General features: G+C 31.9%; 2 protein-coding genes across 4 annotated transcripts; one reads left to right on the plus strand and one right to left on the minus strand.

Moving 5' to 3' along the window:
- The first annotated feature begins 1,210 nt into the window (after window positions 1–1,210).
- On the plus strand, window positions 1,211–6,237 carry Orc4 (origin recognition complex subunit 4). Of its 3 annotated transcripts, none has more exons than XM_068765894.1 (7): window positions 1,211–1,480; window positions 1,811–1,936; window positions 2,414–2,636; window positions 3,427–3,672; window positions 4,258–4,493; window positions 4,839–5,047; window positions 5,814–6,237. In XM_068765894.1, the coding sequence occupies exons 1-7, from the start codon at window positions 1,271–1,273 to the stop codon at window positions 6,088–6,090; spliced, it is 1,527 nt and encodes a 508-aa protein (XP_068621995.1). In that variant the 5' UTR covers window positions 1,211–1,270; the 3' UTR covers window positions 6,091–6,237. The 3 variants fall into 3 exon arrangements, with proteins under 3 accessions (XP_068621995.1, XP_068621996.1, XP_068621997.1); XM_068765895.1 differs by having other exon boundaries at window positions 2,414–2,519; XM_068765896.1 differs by lacking the exon at window positions 1,211–1,480 and adding an exon at window positions 1,515–1,636.
- Window positions 6,238–6,584: 347 nt separating this feature from the next.
- Window positions 6,585–18,908, minus strand: Amt (Ammonium transporter). The gene is made up of 12 exons (XM_068765932.1): window positions 18,564–18,908; window positions 14,515–14,601; window positions 14,251–14,449; window positions 13,511–13,656; window positions 11,958–12,121; window positions 10,676–10,761; window positions 9,741–9,823; window positions 8,729–8,878; window positions 8,519–8,596; window positions 7,746–7,924; window positions 7,503–7,622; window positions 6,585–7,013 (listed from the first exon to the last, which is right to left on the minus strand). The coding sequence occupies exons 1-12, from the start codon at window positions 18,715–18,717 to the stop codon at window positions 6,585–6,587; spliced, it is 1,875 nt and encodes a 624-aa protein (XP_068622033.1). The 5' UTR covers window positions 18,718–18,908.
- Between the last annotated feature and the right edge of the window lie 792 nt (window positions 18,909–19,700).

The raw sequence follows: 19,700 nt of genomic DNA on the forward strand, positions 1-19,700 counted from the left end.
TATATAGCAGGGTTTAAGGTCAAGAAAAGGATAGTGTATAATACGATCGGAATGCCAGAAAGAGACAGTAATATAAGATCAAGGCAATGCAGACAGTTGCTTAAATGAGATGACCACATACGGATATATTTTCTTAAACGCTACATTTGTACCATATAATTTCGGTACATTTAAATTTTTTAAATAAACTTGAATATTCGAAAAGACATTTTTGAATTATATTTTTATACATTACATATACAAAGTTCAAAATTAAACTACTTTTTCAACGATTTTCATCGGAAAAAGGAACTTTCTCAAGATGGATCTCGTGTGCAGTGTTTTCCGGCATCGATTATTTTACCTAAAGAACTGCGCAGGAATAAAATTAACACATGCGCATTGCATCCAACTTGTATTTTATTAAATAGCTAGAAGTACGGAATACGGAATACGAAAGACAGCACACCACAATTATATATAGTATTAAAATAATTGTAATGTATCCATACATAATCATATGTGATATATGAGAGAAAAGCACAGCAAAAACAACTCTTGTTATTGCGGTGCTTTTCTTTCATATGTGATGGGCCGCTGGAAGTATGAGAAGTATAACTCTATTTAAAACAATACTATTATTTATCAAGCCAGAAACAAATTAACAACCAACTGGAAGATGCATATCAAAATTATGTTCAAACATTACTGAAATTTCCTTTTTTCCATGGTCAACGATACAAATTATTAAGATATGACGTTAAAAAGCAGAAAGGTGATAATAAAATTTTGTAAAGAAGTATATGAATTCCAAATTCACAATAAATTAATATTTGCTACTCTTAAACATTATGAATACAAGAGAAAGTTTCATAACTTACGTAAATATGTAATATTTGTATTAATTATATAAATGGAAAAGTTATTTTTTATGAACTGGCAATTTAATGTAAATAATGTTATTTCTCAAGGTCACTATAATTATTTTGGTTCAGGAAGTCTATATGGCTTGTAGCTGGATAAGTTTACCTTATTTTTATTTAATTTTTTGGTTATTTATTTTCGTTACTGTTTAAATAAATTACCAAAGAAGCTATCGGACAAAGTTTTAATTTAAAGTATAAAAAAAATTATAATATAATACATAAGGAAAACGGCTGTATGATCTCGATGTCTTTTATAATGTACGATATAAAAAGTGACGTACGACACAAAACGCGGGAAAATGTAGTCAATGTTAAAGAATAATACACAATAAGAAACTTGTTTACCTTCATGTTGCAATTACAAAATGTATGAGCTAAATCTAATACAAACACTTTCGGTTCACATAAAAGTCATTAGAAAATACTTGAAATTAAAAATTTTAGAAGACAATGTGCAGTTTCACAAACACTTTCAGGAAAAAAGTCATGTATATAATCTCATAAAGCGAGTTGTATCTCATGGGGAATCCCATTCCGTTCTTATTATTGGACCAAGAGGTTGCGGTAAAACAACTGTGTGTTCATAATTCTAAGGCGAAAGCCGTTTCCTAGTTTTAAGTCATTTCGGAATTCTTAATATAAGGGTCCCATATATTTATTTACATTTCATCTATATCATGTACATATTTTTATATTTACATTATCTCTCAAATCTCTATGGAGGTACTCTGGTACATATTTTTTGTAATTACAAGTACTAAGTACATTTCATTAGTATTAAAAATTATTATGTAAAGTAATAATTATTATATAAAGTATTTGAATGTGCTTTCCTAATAGTTTGCACAAATGAGAATTTTGAATGTTTCATAAATATAGTTTATTTTTGTTTTATATTTTTTCAGCTTATTAATTCTGTACTTCATCAGTTATCCAGTGAATTAGATTTGAAAAATGATTCATTGATAGTAAAGCTCAATGGCCTTCTCCATCAAGATGATAAAGTTGCATTGAGATCTATCACAGCTCAGGTATGACTGATGCAGACCCTTGATACCTTATGATATATATATATATATATATATATATATATATATATATATATATATATATATATATATATACACATATTTATATATATGTGTGTGTGTGTTTTATATATATTTATACATGTTGACTCAAAGATAACATGTCTAAATGGTAAAGGATTACAGCAGCCCTCTACAGTCAGCACCAATTAGTATTGTCAAAAATATATCAAGATAATTTTATCCAGTTTTTTATTCCCATGTATTTAAATTAGTCATCTACATAAAACTTAACTTTATTTTAGTTTTGTACATCCATTTAACGTTTCATTTTGATAATTGAGTAAATTGTTTATATTAGTTCTTCCAGTATAGATTTTTTTATGATATATCAATTCTTTAGCAAAGAAAATATTCTTTGTTACATATAAAGACAAATCAACAATCTTTTTAACATTAATTATTTTGTACTATTCATAGATGCAATTAGAAAATGCAGTGGGGGATCGTGTCTTTGGTACTTTTGCTGAGAACCTAAGCTTCTTGCTGAGTTGCTTACAGAGTGGAGCTGATCGACGTTGCAAGAGTATGATTTTCATTTTAGAGGAATTTGATTTGTTTTGTCATAGTGGTAAAACACAGACATTGTTGTATAATTTGTTTGACATTACTCATAGTAAACAGGCACCTATGTGTGTATTAGGTAAGTTGTTAAATCTGTTTCAAATTTTGATTGTTTAACAAATTGAACAAATGACAATATAGTGTAGTAGAATGGTATAGTTGGCAAAGTTTGAATCTCATAAATGTCAATGATAACAAAAATTACATTATACTCATATTTGTTAATATTTAAAAGATGTTGGTTGGGACTACAAATTTCCCATAGACTTTGGTATTACATTGCAGTACACTTAATCATATTTAATTTTACTGAATTTTCTAACATACTTTATATATAAATAAAAAATAAAATAAGCTTGCACTTAAATTTCTGCTCACTATATTTATATTAATTTTAAAATAATTTTGTTTTGTTGACTTCATTAATTATGCAGTATATATTTTAATACACTATGTTATCAATAAAAATGAAAAGGAGTTAATAATTAAGATTTATAAAACTTCTTAGAATAATTAGAAGTTGCAAAAATCAAAACATATGACTTATAAAGTATTCAGAAGTTACAATAGCCGCTGAACATTTTTTTTGTTTTATTGACATTCATTATAATTGACATTTTAGCTGTAGGACATCTACTGCTGGACATGTCTCCCTTTTAGATTTCCAACAAGATTTGTGGGATGCTATTTTCATCATGCATTTTCTAATGACCTTAGCGAGGTCATCTGTCAACCTTCTGGATGGATGCCTGATGCTGGCCTTGCCAATCTGTGGTCTCCACTCTAAAACCTTAAGGTCCCAGGGGCCATTTGATTTGGGTCCTTTGGTAGTTAAACATACATATCAATTGTGTTTTTTTAACTTATAGGTATAACAAATCGTCTGGATGTAATGGAAATGTTAGAAAAGAGAGTCAAATCACGTTTCTCTCACCGACATATCTTTTTGTTTCCAAATGAGAATACCGAAACTTATAGTGATGATTCAACACCTTTGATTGCATTACAAGAACGTTTGATTTGGTTACTTTCCTTGCCCATGAATTTAGCAAAAAAAACTGCTGTGGTTACTAATACTCCAAAGCAAAGAAAAGGTGGTAAAAGAAAATCTATAGGTATGAAATTTATAACTTCAAGTTACAGAAATAAACTTATTTTTATTATGGATAAAAGTATTAATATTTTTGTACTGCACTGCAAGGCATTGATCTCCCCCACAGAAATCTATAAGGGCATATATCATAATCATCATGCTTAGTAGGCGGGTTTGCTGCTGCCTATCTTTTGGAAACTTGTTTATGAGCAGTAGCAATTCTATATAATTAATGCACAAAGTGTGAGTTATATAAGATTGCAACCCAGCATTTGTATCCTCCATCTAGTCCTAAGTCTGTCCTTATTGCTGGACTACCTGATCACCAATACTGATCATAATTATCTTAAATTTTCATAAAACATTTGATGTTAAATTACAACATACAATAGCTCTATGTTGCTTCTGTTATTAAATTTTATTTACATTGTAGCTTAAGTACTGAATTTCATATAGCTATTTATAGGTGATGAGAAGGAGTCTCGGAAGTATTATTAGCTAAATTTGAGTTTTAGCTTAATATAGGAAGTAGTTTCTGTATTGAAAAAATCTCATGGCATCTATATTTATCACAGGATATTGTAATAAACATCACATTTGCTTACAGTAAAGGAAGAACAAATGGATGTAGATAATAATGACGACACAATGCAAATGGCGCTACCCCTTGAGATTTTGGCTAAATGCAAAACAGGTCTTCAGCAGTTCCGGCAACTGGAATCTGGCTTTATAGAAGACTGGAATTCTCATATTAAAAGCTTAGTGGAGAATCAAGGGGTCGTAGATGCATTGGAAAAGCTGTGTTATTACACAGTAAATGAGCAAATATTAAGAAATATTCTAGTGAGTTCCTTTTATTGTTAATAATAAATTATCTGGTGCCATGGTAGCAAGTATTTCCGTAAAGCATTGACCTAAGTAATTTAAGGACTTGGTGGTATCCTAATCCAATAAAATAGATAATGTTATAGCTTGAACTGAAGTTCCTGAGAGAGTCTTTAAGCTTAGTTACTTAAAAAGAGGTTAGGGCTATGCAATGTGCTACCATCAAGTGAAAAGGTTAATGCTAATAATATTACAATTGACCCTTCCCTCATGAAAAAGAAATTACACAATCTAGAGCTAGTATAAGGCTCAATTTGTCATGTTCATTTAGTTCAGAATAATAATAAAAATACATTTTTTCAGTTTCAGGTTGTATCACAAATAAAACCAGAGAAACCATATATCGAGGTTAGGGATCTTGTGAATATTATAGACAATACTGTTGCTCCGGAGCATAAGGTGAAGCTGTTACAATCATTGTCCATACTGGAATTGTCTCTGGTCATTGCTATGAAGCATGGCATGGAAATATTTGATGGGCAACCAATGAATTTTGAAATGGTGCTACATAGGTGAGCGACTCATCTCAAACATTACTTGAAAATAAAATCATGATTAATATTTGGAGAGTATTACACTAGTTTCTAGTATGAGCTTATCATTCCTTCAGCTACTATTTGTAAATTTGTTGCAAGGAGCTTCCAATATTTAGTTTGAATTAAATATACTGTTATTCCTTGAATAGACCATTGTCTTATGGATTCATTCTAAATATTTCCGTCAAAAGTAAATGATAAAGTTTGCTTAGCTTCAATTTTTCGCAGGAGCCTCTTTACTGTCGATGTAATTTCATAAGGAATATTAGTGCAGCTTATATGATTCAAACACCAATAACTGTTGGTGAGGAGGTAGAATATTTATCTAGAATCTCAAATCTGTTAACATACATCGTAGTATGTGGCATTTAAATGTTATATATAGTTACATGTACTGTACGTATTTACTGTAATAAATAAAGTTGTATTATGTATTGATATATATAAAGCATATACAAAACGTGAATAGAATTATCATTTCAGTCAGGACGTTCACTGCTGGGCATAGGTCACAAAGATTTCAAATGAGGTCTGTTGAAAACAACCCCAATTTATCGACTTCCTTCGACCTTAAGAAGGTTGTTTATACACCCTGAGAGAACCCTAGAACATTAAGTCCTTTAATGGCTATTTGTCCTGTGTGTTACGGTTCACTACATTCCTGTTTCGATCTCATAGTGAAATCCCGAGCATAGCTTTAATCATTAGGTCTAAAGGAATATTTTTCTTTTTTTTTTTACAGATATACAAAGTTCGTTAACGCGAACTCGTCGACACAAACAGTTCCACGACCTGTAGTATTGAAAGCTTTTGAACATCTGCAAGAGTTGGAAGTTATCATGCCAGTCCGCTCTACAGACTCCATCTATAATACTGGAGACACCACAACTAGCAGAGTACAAAAAGAATATAAGCTGTACACTCTGTCTGTGTCCGAGGAAGATCTAAAAGAGGCAGTGAAAACATTTAAAGCTTTACCCACAGAAATCAACCATTGGTTTAATAATTCAGTCATCTAAATCAGTACAGATATGTTGAACTCGAAACCGTTGTTATAATTTTAATTATGTATTCAACATCTATTTTATATTCTTTAGTAAATTATTATTTTTGAGCTGTAATAGAAAGTCTGTTTTAAGAGAGTGTGTCCATATGTGAATATGAAATAAAACCATAAACACAAAACTATTCCTTTGAATTTGATTCATCCATTTATAAAGAGACATGCAATTTCGGGTAAATAACCCGACCAGAATCATTTCTTTGATTTAGTTAATATTTATATATTTTATTTGAAACTTTTATGATTAATAATTAGAGATAGGATATGCGTATTATTTGAGACTATAAATTGTGATGTTTCTGTAACGGGTGTGTATTTTAGTGAATAATGGACGTGGTAGGATTTCCCTCTAAACATTAAAAAAATTTTAATTTTCGACGCGAGAAGGCGGGATTAAAAATAAAAAGAAATATTAAGTCAAATTTTTTATCAATGTGAACAAATGTGCGACTAATCGACCCACTTTAAATTAAGTCCAGGAGCGTTACTCCTTATTACATCATTCCGATAATCGTCTTCTGTATATCGAAACCTGAATCGATTTTGACTAGCGTTGATTTCTCCCAATTCTTCTAATTCCGTAACGGTTAATTCTTTGAATTTTTTATTTCTTATATTTTCTGGAATATCCTGTATATTTGAAGGGCTGTTAGACTTTTGTCCTTTCTTTTCTGTTTTTTTCTGTTGTGAATAATTTATCTCATGTGTCACAAAGTCTATAGCACGATGAAGATCGTTTTCTGGGTTGCCTGGGCGTTTGTTCAAAAATCCGGTGTTTTTAAAAGCTTGTTCGTTCTGCTCGGTAGATTCGTCGACAAAACCTTTGTTGGTAAAACTTGTTAAAGTACAGCTGGGACTGGTTTTATTTTTCTTTTTTGCCTGTGAATAACGATTTTAGACATTAGTAAATAATTCAACGTATTACAAGTGCGATTATTATTTATATATATGCTCTATACTATTACTATATGTACACTGTCGGTTTCAGTGTGTTAAGTGCTTTGGGCAAAACAAAGTTGGGGCTCTTTTATGCATATTTATTCAATATCACACAATAAAGAACCGCAGTAATAAAAATGTTTAATATTTTAAAAAAGTTAGTTACGTAACATCAACACAACATGAAAAGCGAGAATTTCGAAATTTTATGCTATTTATGTTGCATACGCGAAACGTACAAGATGTTTTGTAATGCTATTTGTCAAATATTGAAACAAATATTTTATGTTTAGATCAGAGCTTCTCCAAGTTTTTTTTGTTTTGGTTTATAATTAAATATAAATTAATAAATAAATGTCGCCTCCGCAGTCGCCCTGCTAGCCCACCCTTTTAGGCGACGCAGTACATGTACTAAATAATTATACAAACCTCTTGCAACTTATCAACAATTAGGTTATGTCCTGTGTTGATACCAATACCTCCAACTTCTTCTATGCTGTTAGACCGATGAAATGGGCGTAGAGCTGAAACAGCACGCGAAACTCCAACCTGTATTTAAAATTATTACATTCTAATTCTAATTAAATAAATGATAATGGTTATAAATCCTCATTACAGTTGTGACTGTAAGGAACCTTTGCATTGTGTTATCACGTTGGAACAATAGGATACCTGTCCGTGTCTTATCTTATGTTCGGTAAGGTCAGCTCCAAGCAGTTCCTCATAGGGGTCCATGCGGATGGGCACCACGCGATCAATGATCCAGAGCAGTAGCATCGTAACAAGGGCACCCCATGCCATCAGACAGACGCCCGTTAAAGTTTGCACACCGAGAAGGTACCAGCCGCCGCCTGATAAAAAAAAATTGAAAATACTGTAGTGCTACCGTAACCGCTGGGCAGTGCCTAAAGAAAGCGCTTCGAGGTGGAGGCCGCCGCTATGATCCTTGACGGTGGACTGATGGAACGTATATCTAACGCATTCAATAGCGGTTTCATTAACGCCAAAGATTGATGGATTTATTTTATCTTGTTTCATCAACAGCAAATCTTTGAAGATGAATCTTTAATAAATTAGTTAGTAGGCTATATGTTTTGTGAACAATCCAACAACAGTAACCTATGGAGCCCAGGTTCTTTTCTAAGCACCCTCGAATAATAAAACCCTTCATATAGGAATCCAAAGAGCCCTCGAGCTTATAGTTATACCGAAACTACCGTAACATGGCTTAAGTTAAGATCGGAATACTGAAGAAAAAAGAGCATGAGCGCCACTACTTGGAGTAATAAAAGTGCACTGACAGATCGCAACGGCTGATAATCCTAAGCTAAACCTAGGCAAGAGGCCTTTGACGTTCTACCGTCATATATATTAACTGGGAAATAGCATTTGTCAACGACTTAAAAAAGTATTTTTTTATAAAGGATTTGTACAGAGAGGAATACCTTTAAATAATCCTGATCTTCCATTTGTAGTTTCCATAGGTATGGGATTATCTGCAAAGAGTCCAACTGCTATAACTCCTGTAAAATGAAATATAGTTGATTACTTTATTAACAATTGATAATAATGAATGACTAAGGTGTTTTTTTTACATGCGGTAAATAGAGTTTAAACATTTATTTCTTAAAAAACAATCAAAAATAAAAATTTACCCCAAAAACCACATGCACCATGAACGGCGGAAGCGCCAACTGGATCATCTACTCTCATCTTGTCAAAGATTATGGAACTAACTGTCGCTATTCCAGCTCCTATCATGCCGATAATTAGGGACTCCCATGCACGATATAGAAAACATCCCGCTGAAAACATGTTTATTATTTATCGAAATTTATATACAAGTTGAATGGTTATATATAAGCTTTAAGGCAGTTAATGTATAGCTCATTTGCTATCAAGTTAGAAATATCGGAAGAAGTCATGGTCATATAGTGAAAAAGCGTTTTCAAAATTCAGATTACTACAAACAATTTATAATTATTAATTATCTGTCCCTATAGATTTCGTACTGTCAGCAGTTATCGGCCTATCGCATTTCAAAAGAAAAAAATAATTAATGTGACACTTCAGAGCGATCACATACCCTGGAAATAAATTTAAAAGCTTTTGCTTACAAATTTGCTATAAATTTACAATTATTACTCCTAAAGCTAATTAGCCTGTATATGTATCAAATAGTAGAAAAGGTGAACAAGATGCATTAGCGCAACAAACTATTAAAAAATTTAATAAATACACGTTAATCGTACTCTACACAGATGAATCTTATTTATTATTGAATTTGGAATAGGTTTTAAATACTTTTTATTTATTACGTTTTTTGGGCCTAAGTGGCGTAGATTCAATAAGAGGTAATGTTTAAAAAAGTCCTTAATATTTTCCTGGTATTTTAATCGTTTATTTTTAGCCAAACAAGGAGGATAAAGCAATCTCTATTAAAGCAGTTTCCGATACTTTCTGTAAAAAACCAAAGAATTGGCGTCTAAACGAATTAGTTCATGCTTAAAAATACGTATATTGAATTGTAACTAAATAAAAACCATTTTTGATATTTACAAATATTGTTTTAAAAATAAATATTTTTTTTATCCATTTATAACTTTGCTATTTTCATATAAATAACCAGTAAACTCTAATCGGGTATGAAAAATATCGGTTACTCACCGGTTACTGAAACTAAAGCACCCAAGATGCTATTGATTAGTTCCATCACGTCCGCTCTGCCTTTGTTTTTAATCATTGTGTATCTGTTCAATATAAACATCTGTTCAATATAATTATTTAGTAGACTATTTTCTTAACAATAGAAAAATATTTAAAGATGTTTGCGGTATCTAATGACTTCTTGTGTGTATATCGGAGAATTGTAAAGTTAAATTATGGAGTTGTTTTAAGAGAGTAGAGCAATATACGATAATAGCAAACAATCATGCCGAGACTGTGCTTTTACCTTTTTTTGTTTATCGTCGATTTTACATATTGTACGAGTGACAAAAAGTCGAGACGTTTTATGGAACGCCTAAGCAACCTAACGCTGGTGATAGACGTTCGAGCTTCTAAATTGTTAATTTGACGTTATTTTAACCAAAAGTTTGAGAACTTACGTTGAAGTGGATGAGACACAGACAGACAAACTTTATTATTAGGCAAAGTAATCTAAAAGAGCCAAGTCGAGCTTCTTCAGGAAGCTTTATAGCTTAGTTACTGTAAATAAATTTTATAGGCACCTTTTTAGCTGCGTCACCTTAAACACAATAGTTATAAATTCTATATATTAAGAAGCATTTTTTATTGATAAAAAATACAATTATGCACTAATACCGCTTGTTTTTTGATAATAGAAAAGTAGAATCAGATTTGCATTTTAAATACAAACAAAGTAAGTAAAATTTAAATAAAATTATTTTTGATTTTGTTATAATACTATTTATAGAATAATCATCCTATCTTTTAAACTCAGTATAATCCGATGAACTTAATAGTTATGTAGATGTGTAATGATTTACAATTAAGCTTGTAACAATTTGTTTTAACCAAATAGCCCGTAATTATATTGAAATAACGCGCAATAAAACGAAAAGTTTATTAGATAAACATACATTATACCAAAACAGCCGCCGCCGAAAGAACCCATCATCGTCATAACCGCAGCTCGTGCCGCGTACTGCCATTTTGCTCCACTCACCTGCATTAACAGATTTATTGCATTTTTAAAGCTCAGACGTCAGAAACTTTGCCATGGGTTCGTTACTAAGCAGGAAGGCAAACTAAATGTCAATAATATAAATAATAGACAACATAAATCATCACACAGAACACGTTTTAGGGTCTTGAGCGCTCTGGAAAAACAAAATTTAGCTCCTTTTCATACAAGAATGTACAAGTTTACTGTAAATTAAAATATAACAGCAAAAATTCATGATTACTCAACAAAGGACTAAAAATAATACAAGTAATGTATCATATGGATTAACATAATGAGTGCATTTGAAAAGTCAATTATGCTAGCTCTGTTGCCTATGTGTAACTTATTAGACTTTTTGTAATGCTATTTGCTAAATATTAATTTTTATATCGCCGCCTCTTAAAATTTGGCGAGAGCAGTCGCTCGGCTTGCCAGTCCGTTTATAGATCACTAGTGTATGAGAAAAATCCCAGAAGAACTCAATTTCATAGAAACTAAAATCAGATTAGGCTTCCAGACGCTGCCTGATTTGAGAAAAACGTGTTTTTTGTAGTTATTTTCACTATTATCCTTATATTATTTAAAAATTTATTATCTCACAAAAAACTCCATACTATTAAAGGGTATTTTTACAAGTTTAAATTTAAAAATGTTCGCGAAATTTGTTACGCGATAATTCGGAGACTCATTAGACTTACTAGTCAATACACTTATTGTAATACCGTTTAAAGCTGCCACAAAAGTGATACCCATTTTGAAGCCCAGAGTAAGACTAGATACGTTGTAAAAAACAGAATATAATGATGATGAGGTATATTAATCAATTGGATTACATTAGTTTTTTTTAACAGTTTGAATAGAAGTACTACGAACCAAAAAAACTGAGAATTACCATACCAATTAGTATTTAGATTGCGTCACGCAAATAAAGACTCGTGCGCGGTTTGTTTGATTGTACGTAAATGGTGTCATTTTAAAGTTAGATGGATTTCACGTAATGACAACAGTTTTCCATCCACGCTGGTTGAAGGTAATGACCGGTAATTGTTCTCGTTAAGTTCAATTGATAGTATAAAAGAAAAAAGCCGAGTCCTAAATGGGCTCTTATGAAATCACATTAGTAGGTACTAGAATTATCGTTGAAAAATGGGTTTTTAAACAGTTAATAATGGAAAACTATTATTATTTATCCTTACCCCATAAGTACTTCCTGAATTAAAGGCAAGCCAGCCCCACCAAAGAACAAAAGTTCCCATTACGGCATTGACTGGGTTCCCTAATGGGAGTGGGGCTGTACCACGAGCATAGCGTCCCAGCCGAGGTCCTAACATCAGAGCAGATGCGAATGCTGATGATCCCCCTAATAAATTATTAAAAATAAAAAAACAACTTATAAAAACATGTTATTGAAAAATACATCAAATTGTTCATATGTATAGAAATCTATCAATAACTTTAGCCGTAGTTCTGACCACTGTTGAATTCAAAGATTTCCAATAAAGTCGGCTGGAAGCGGACTGCGTCCAGCGTCTTCGGACGACCTCAACAAGCTTGTCTGTCCTTCTTATAGATGGACGTCTTTAGTTATGCTTGCCAGTTCATTATCTGGAGATAACACTCCAGAACATTAAGGCAGTCGCGGTCATTTGTTCAGGGAGCTATGTAACCTGCCCGCTCCCACTTCAACTTGCTTATTAGTTAGGCTTTATCTGTTACTTTCGCTCGTCTACAGATCGTCTCATTCTTGATTTGATCTCGTAGAGAAATCCCTCTCTATGGCTCATTGTGAGCCTAGTGAATATTCTATTCGTATATGACCTTGTGTGATATCTTATAGCTTATTCGCTGCGGAATTCCCAAAAATAAAAACCAATATGCACAGGATGTATCAGCGATCGTTTATGGTAACATAATTAATTATTACATCGATAAGTGGACATCCTTTAATGGCAGTCCTTGATTAAGTTGTAATTACTTTTAAGGTGAATAATGTTACGATAAGAATATTTTTTTTTTTATTTCTCTAAAGTAATTTATTCAACCATGTAAGGAATATTTTCGAATGTTTTTACAGCAAAATATAATGAAAATCCTAGCCTGGATCTACACCTTAGGCAACACTTAATCGGTATCTGCGGATTCCACGGGTTTGAAGGTACAGAGCGCGGAAAGCGCTTAGTGTAAACCTCGATCATGTAAGGTTTTAAGGGCGTCCCCGGAAATCTCGGCTCGAATCTTTTGGAACGCTTGCAATTTTAGCGGATTGAGAGGAGGCCGAGGTCTTAGATCACTTAGGCGACCGCTCCTTCCAGTGACATGGCGCATGTACCATCGAGAGGGTAGTAATGGCTCACCAAAGTAACGGCTAACCTAATTAAAAGTTACCCCGGAAATCGTCAGCGATGAAAGAAGAAAAGTCGGGTACGACGTAGTGATAAGTAATAAAGTGTAGGTAGCGTAAGACGGGTAAGACCTAGTATTATATATTGTGTCCAGAAATCCAGTTGTAATTATTCGATCGCTCATCAATGTACAGAATTTTTAATTTTGTAATCCTTGATAGTATGTCATATTTACTATAAAATAAGTTAGTTTTTATTATTAAGTTTTTCTCAAATAGTGTATTTTTAATGAAACGTATCTTTTACAACCAATTTATAGTAAAAATTCTACATTTTGTCACGAATGTCATAAGAATATTTGAGCTCAGTATTATTTGTGATTGGAACAAATATTGGGGCATTTTTACCGATAAGATGTACGGGTCCGGAACCAGCGATGTCCACGGCGCCTAACTTATTAAGGAAGCCATGCTCTCCCCACACCCAGCCCGCTGGCACGCAGTACACTATAGTGTTGAGGAATGAAAACACGCAGTACGCTTTGAAGTTACACCTGGTATTGAAAATTTGTTACATTAAATTAAACACAAGTAATATTAATTACGAAATATTGGCTGATCAATTTAACATTTGTTAAATTTGCTTATTTTACTACTAGCTTACATGTAATATTTTGTTTTTAATATATTCCTTATCTTAATTTATTTTATTATGACTTAACCGGCTATATATGCCATAATATTTAGTAGTCACACGATTTTTTTTGCCATGTCTAAAATTAATGTATATCTACTTTCTTGTAGCAATGTCAAGGTCGCTATGATGACTTATTACTTGCGCTTACTTTATGTCTTGCGCTGTTTTTTTATGTTTTGGGCCGTAATATTAGAGTTGAACTGACCAGGCTCAAGGGCCTCCATGAGGGGACTTCGGCTTCATCGTCACTCGCCGATAATACTCGCTTGTTTTCCGCTGCTCGAATCCAGCGACATCCCGCGACTTATATTGTAGGTTCACCTAGTGGAGGCCTACTCACGTCGCGTCGATTCGTGGTCGCCACGAGAATCGTTCGACCCGGACTATTCTGTTTTGTTTATACATGATACATTATCATGAAATATCATAATACTATTAAAAAAAGTATTACCTTTCTGCCATTGCTCCACTGACAATAGTCGTGGCGGTAGTTGCAAAAGATAACTGAAATAGGAAGGATGCGAACACGGGCCCCATCAGGGCGTCTCCAACCGGCGGATCCAGTAAGAAGTCGCCGACGCCAATAAACGGGTTCGACCATGCACCTTGCCCGAAAGACATTCCGTATCCAAAAATCCAATACGTAAGACCTGTAGAGAACAACCAATTTGTAAAATATGCTCGCAACACAAATCGTTGATAACAGAAAACTTACCGCCCAGTGAGATATCAGCTAAGTTCTTCATCATGATATTAGCTTCATTTTTGATTGATACACAACCTGATTCTAACATGCCGAAACCTGAAACAAGTTTGATCTTTTTACCCAGTAATTATCAAAAATAAATAAATTGTTAATATTTTGTTAATAGACAAATTTGTTTGAAATGCCGAGTTATGCGATTATTTAAATGTAAGGATTGCACTGAAGGGGAATGCACCGTAGAAAGGGGATAAAAACAATTTAAGAAAATAATCATTATTCCGATTCGCAAGCGTCCAAAATACGGGAAATGCGTCCAAAGCCTTCTCAACAATCCATGGATTCACAATGCGAGCGTCGGTACAAACGAGTTGTGGAGGGGTCCAACGTTCATCCAGATTACGGTGCTCGGGACTGAAGAACCGAAAATGAAACGAAAATATTCTAACGAAAATAATCTTACAAATGCAGCTTTGGAAACTCGTCTCAGAAATGAGCTGATTTTTGTTCTAGACATGTCTAATTCTTTTTGCAGGTTATAGAGAGATTTCCTAGTTATACACTTTGCTCCTACTACCGCCCCATAAACTCATATGAATTTATTTCTAGCCATTGCGTTGACTACGTCGTTTTACTCGTGATCTTAGTTGTGTGACGTTGGGTATTTTTTTCTCCGTGGACAGTGAGTTCTCTTAGTATTATACGTTTCAATATTCTAGAAAATAGGAATAAGTCCAGAAGACGTCATTGTTATATCGTCAAGGATTCTATAACGCAGGGGTGGCAAACGCCAGATAGTCAGAGCCATTTTAGAATGTTGTGATATTTCGCGAGCCATAATTGACTACGTATTTACAGGATATGCAGAAAGATATTAAAAAAAATCACTTTGGCAACATGTAAATAAGAGAAATAAAAATATATATTGTAATCAGTTTTAAAAAATGAACACTTACTTTTCCTGATAATCCTTAAAAATTTCGTGTGTAAGGTGGCACGTCTCAGTAATTCTTTCAGATCCTGTTTAGTTAATGCTAATCACTGTTTGAATTTTAAGGCTAAAGTGAAAAGGGAACTCTGGTACATTTATTGAAAACCACAAACATCTTTCAAAGAGCCGAAGGTTGGCCACCCCTGCTATAACATTGTTTATTATATGTGCCTATCGTAAGTGTCGAATCAGGAGCTCCTTCCAGAAAAAAAATTAAGAGTTTTCGAGAACTTCAAATAAAATACACAGTATTTTCGAAAACCAGGATGTGTTAATTATTTTACGTATATTCTAAATGATATTTTCTGAAGAACTTAGAATCAAAATCAATTTTATACCATCCATTAAGCTCCCGACTAATAAATAGATATAAAATCTTGATCAACATCAAGACTTGCATTCAAACAGTCGTATTAGGTAGAACTGCAATTATTTTTAAGCTTATTTAACAATCTTTAATAGCTGTTTTTGGTCATACACATAAACTATCAAAGATCCAGTTACTTGTTATTCAATGTGAGTTTTCTCGTGACTCCATTACAATTGCTTTAACATCCCTTTTGAATACCGATGAGATTGTTTTGCGTAAAAATTTATTGTCTGTCAAGTATTGCAGGGGTCAATATAATAAATTAATTAAACCATAAATTTTATTGATCCAGCTATCTCTAATATTAAAAAAATTTAAAATTATATTATTTTTTTAAGGAAAGGTAGTAGAAAAGTATACGGTTTACTCCATGTTAAGAGATCCTTTAAGTCTCATTGGTAAGCTGGCCTAGGCCTATATCCAGCAATGAACGGCATATGGCTCAAATGATGATGAGTGGTGATGAAAGAGATCTTCTAGCTACAATAAAATCCAGTATTCTTTTTGAATTCGACTAAGTCTATAAATGCCTTTTTAAGTGATATAAAGTACTTATTTATTTACCCCATCGATATTTGCATGGACTTTTTCTTACTTTAAAAAAATCGTACGTAAGCATGTTTTTACTGAGTAATAAATCATTAGACATATGACATTCTGAATTGAGCTTCCCTCAGTGAAATAAATAATGGAAGTTTCTTAGGAAGCTAGTTCCAAGCGAACTTAGTTAATATAAAGAAATTAAGATTAAGAGCATTTAACGCTCTGCCGCCTTATAACACGTAAAGCAATAAATGTAAACTTACAAACAGCATTTGTCCAGAAAAAACATAAATCATGAAATGATTAATTAATTTAGTAATTTCAATACCCATTAAATACGATTTATAAATGAGATAAAATTGGGAAAAGTTTGAATCAATTTTTATTTTCTTGTTTAAAAGCTTACAACTATAATAAAACACTAAAAGATTATTGCTAAAAAAATATGACGAAGAAAAACATTTTTCAAGATAAATAAGTTGAGACCATTGATGTATATGTTATTTAACACTTATGCTTATATAGTTTTATGCCCGGCATATAAGATGTTATTAAGATGTAAGTACCAAGTATTCACTCAGAAAACCGGTTAGGCACGCATTGACCTATATTCATAAGGAAAGTAAAGCGAATATTACTTAACGCAACAATTTTCCTCCAAAAAGTTTTCAAAGTATTAGTAAAATAAATTAAAAAATAAAATGAAAATGTTGGTTTGATTATTTCTCTCAAGAGTTTACCGAATCGTAAGTTTTTGGGTGCATTTATTTTCAATATTGATAATAAGCTAAAATAGTAATTCAGTCTTCGCTGGAGTTAATATTACAAAACCGTATTTAGAAAGAAAATTTGAGACCCATTGGACCCATTCCTTTTATTATATATTTATTTATGTAAGGGTTCGTCACCTATGTACTGAGTTTTAACTATACTCTGTAACCATAAGGCTTACACTTTGAAATTTCGTAGAGATATTTCTTTCGCCAAGTTGAAGTCAACTAAGAACGAATTTTATAAAATTCCATCAGTAAGGGGGTTGAAGAAGCGTTTAATAAGTTCGTAAAGCGGATAGTGGTCAACTAGTTATCTATTGGTAATAAGTTAATATGTATATAAACTACAATCAATTGTATATTTAGTATTGTGTTTATAATTTGTATTGTATTATATAATATGACTGAATGTTTTATGGACTATCCATAAGGAATTAAGTCTATTATTTGTTCAAAGTAAAAAAAAAGATAAAATCAATTTAGATATATATTCTTTAGCACATAATATCTCGAAACAATTTAACGTACGATTTACGTTATTCATTAAGTCAAATGTTAAAAAGCAGATTCACTGTTATGCCAAAAAATGAGAAACAAGTGAACTACATAAAATAGTTAGATTTTTTTAAAAACAGGATAAACTATGAAAATTACTATTTTCGGTACACAATAAATATAATGTGTAGATAAAGCCCTTTTATAATGAACAATTTAGATATGATTAATATATACTAAGATTACAGTATTGGTTACAAGATTTTTGAAAGATTCAAAGTGTAGTGTTCGTTCCTATGAACTAGAAAAATAGATAACATTGTAATTATTTTATACGTAAATAATTACCTACAGATGTAAGTGTTCCATACAAATAAATAAATAATAAATATAAACTTTATTTAAGATACGGTTCGGTCATGTCAGGTCATGTGTTTATTTAATTGGAGATGTTGAAAATCTAATAATTGTAATCACGTGAATTAATATGTTTTTTCCTGTATTCTTTATTGTCGGTCCCAAATAATAATAATAATAAGACAGTAATTATGAATGGCAATATCTTGGCTTAATTACTTCATATTGTAATCAGTGATATATTTGTTCATCTGATTAAATCTTTTCTGCAAATATTGTCATAGATATTTCAATAGCTTTAATTAGAAAGAAAAAAAATCGGTGGGCTTGATAACACTAAGTTTATAAATATTTTTAAAGCTATAATGAAAAATGTTGAATTCACTGGCGGTTTAAATACAATGTAATGAAGGACATTTTTAATTGTCACGAGCGAATGATTTTGTTAAGAATAATGATATTTCCTTTACTCGAATTCATAAATATTTATATGAAAAGCAATTTAGGTGTTAATTAGTATAAAAATACTTACCAGTTTGCATCGTGAAAATGATAAAAGAAGATGTCAAAATCCAGTTTGTGTCTTCAAGATCAATCTCAAAATTCTCCTGAAGGCTAACGGTTGTGTTCGTTAAGTTTGGGGATCGTAAACCGATACGAGAGTATAAAGTCCAATTGCCTTCCATCTTTTTAAACTTGACCTTTTTTTTTCAATTTAATTTAAGAATTAAAATAATTTGCTTAAGCATGTATTAGTTTTCTTTTATTCACAACTCATTGCTGTCATAATACATATTTTAACTAGTGAATTTTCTTAGTATTATTTTTAAATTATTGTATGCTTTTCTGTAATTTATATTTTTGAACGAAGAAAAAAAAACACTAAAATGAAACGCAGCGGTTGCCGGAGTTTTTCCGCTGAAAGACTATGTTGAATAAAACGGATATCGCTGTTGTCACTTCTCTTATATTGCGTCGTCAGGGTTACCGAGTAATGGGAAGCTGATTACTTTGAAAAACGAAAGATTTTCAAGGTTACTGTGATTTACAATTGTAATTGAGTTATAAAATGATAATGCCGGGATAACAGCTGGAAAGAATACTAAGTGAAATATTTGTTACATCTATGTCACTAAAACTTGGCAGCAATTTCGAGTGAATATAATAATATTCAAATCTGTAACAAAAATGATTTAAATTTTCTTTTAATTTAATACGGCAACAAGAAACGGAATTTAGGAAATAGATATTCTAACTCTTCAGAAAAGGTTTAACATTACAGTTAAAGGTAAATTAGAATCGAGGGGCCAAATGCCCATTAAGCAGAAATAGGCATGCATTATTGTGTTTCCATTTAAATAGAGAAGTTTACCGGAATTATGACACTCAAAATGGATATGTAATGTCTTAAAATTATATATTCGATGATTCTTATTTAGTACGGACTCTACCAAAATCCTTGACTTGGATTATTATTGTCAAATTGTAATCCTCAATACAAGAAGGAATATTTAATGAGAAAAGTTTAAAGTCAAGTACATTTTAAAATCAAGTTCAAGGTTACCTGCTAATTTTTTAATCTTATACAAATTTCTGTTTATAATCATTGGTAAAATAATATCTTGTATTGTCAAATTATGAATTCTGTCGGTTGGAATAGACAGTAAAT

This window comes from Battus philenor, unplaced genomic scaffold (genome assembly GCF_028537555.1).
Source record: "Battus philenor isolate CCGP_79_NKW_IND1 unplaced genomic scaffold, ilBatPhil1.0.hap1 SCAF_20, whole genome shotgun sequence".
NCBI classification, from domain to species: Eukaryota; Metazoa; Arthropoda; class Insecta; order Lepidoptera; family Papilionidae; genus Battus; species Battus philenor.

What these genes read in the sequence shown, in the direction of transcription:
- Orc4 (XM_068765894.1), top strand. Translation starts at nt 1,271, where the DNA reads ATGTATGAGCTAAATCTAATACAAACACTTTCGGTTCACATAAAAGTC. An exon ending in TGGTAAAAGAAAATCTATAG is followed by an intron (nt 3,673 to 4,257) that starts GTATGAAATTTA and finishes ATTTGCTTACAG; the next exon opens with TAAAGGAAGAACAAATGGAT. An exon ending in TTTGAAATGGTGCTACATAG is followed by an intron (nt 5,048 to 5,813) that starts GTGAGCGACTCA and finishes TTTTTTTTACAG; the next exon opens with ATATACAAAGTTCGTTAACG.
- Amt (XM_068765932.1), bottom strand. Translation starts at nt 18,717, where the DNA reads ATGGAAGGCAATTGGACTTTATACTCTCGTATCGGTTTACGATCCCCA. An exon ending in CGGACCCGTACATCTTATCG is followed by an intron (nt 12,122 to 13,510) that starts GTAAAAATGCCC and finishes ATAATTTATTAG; the next exon opens with GGGGATCATCAGCATTCGCA. An exon ending in ATTCAGGAAGTACTTATGGG is followed by an intron (nt 10,762 to 11,957) that starts GTAAGGATAAAT and finishes CTGTTAATGCAG; the next exon opens with GTGAGTGGAGCAAAATGGCA.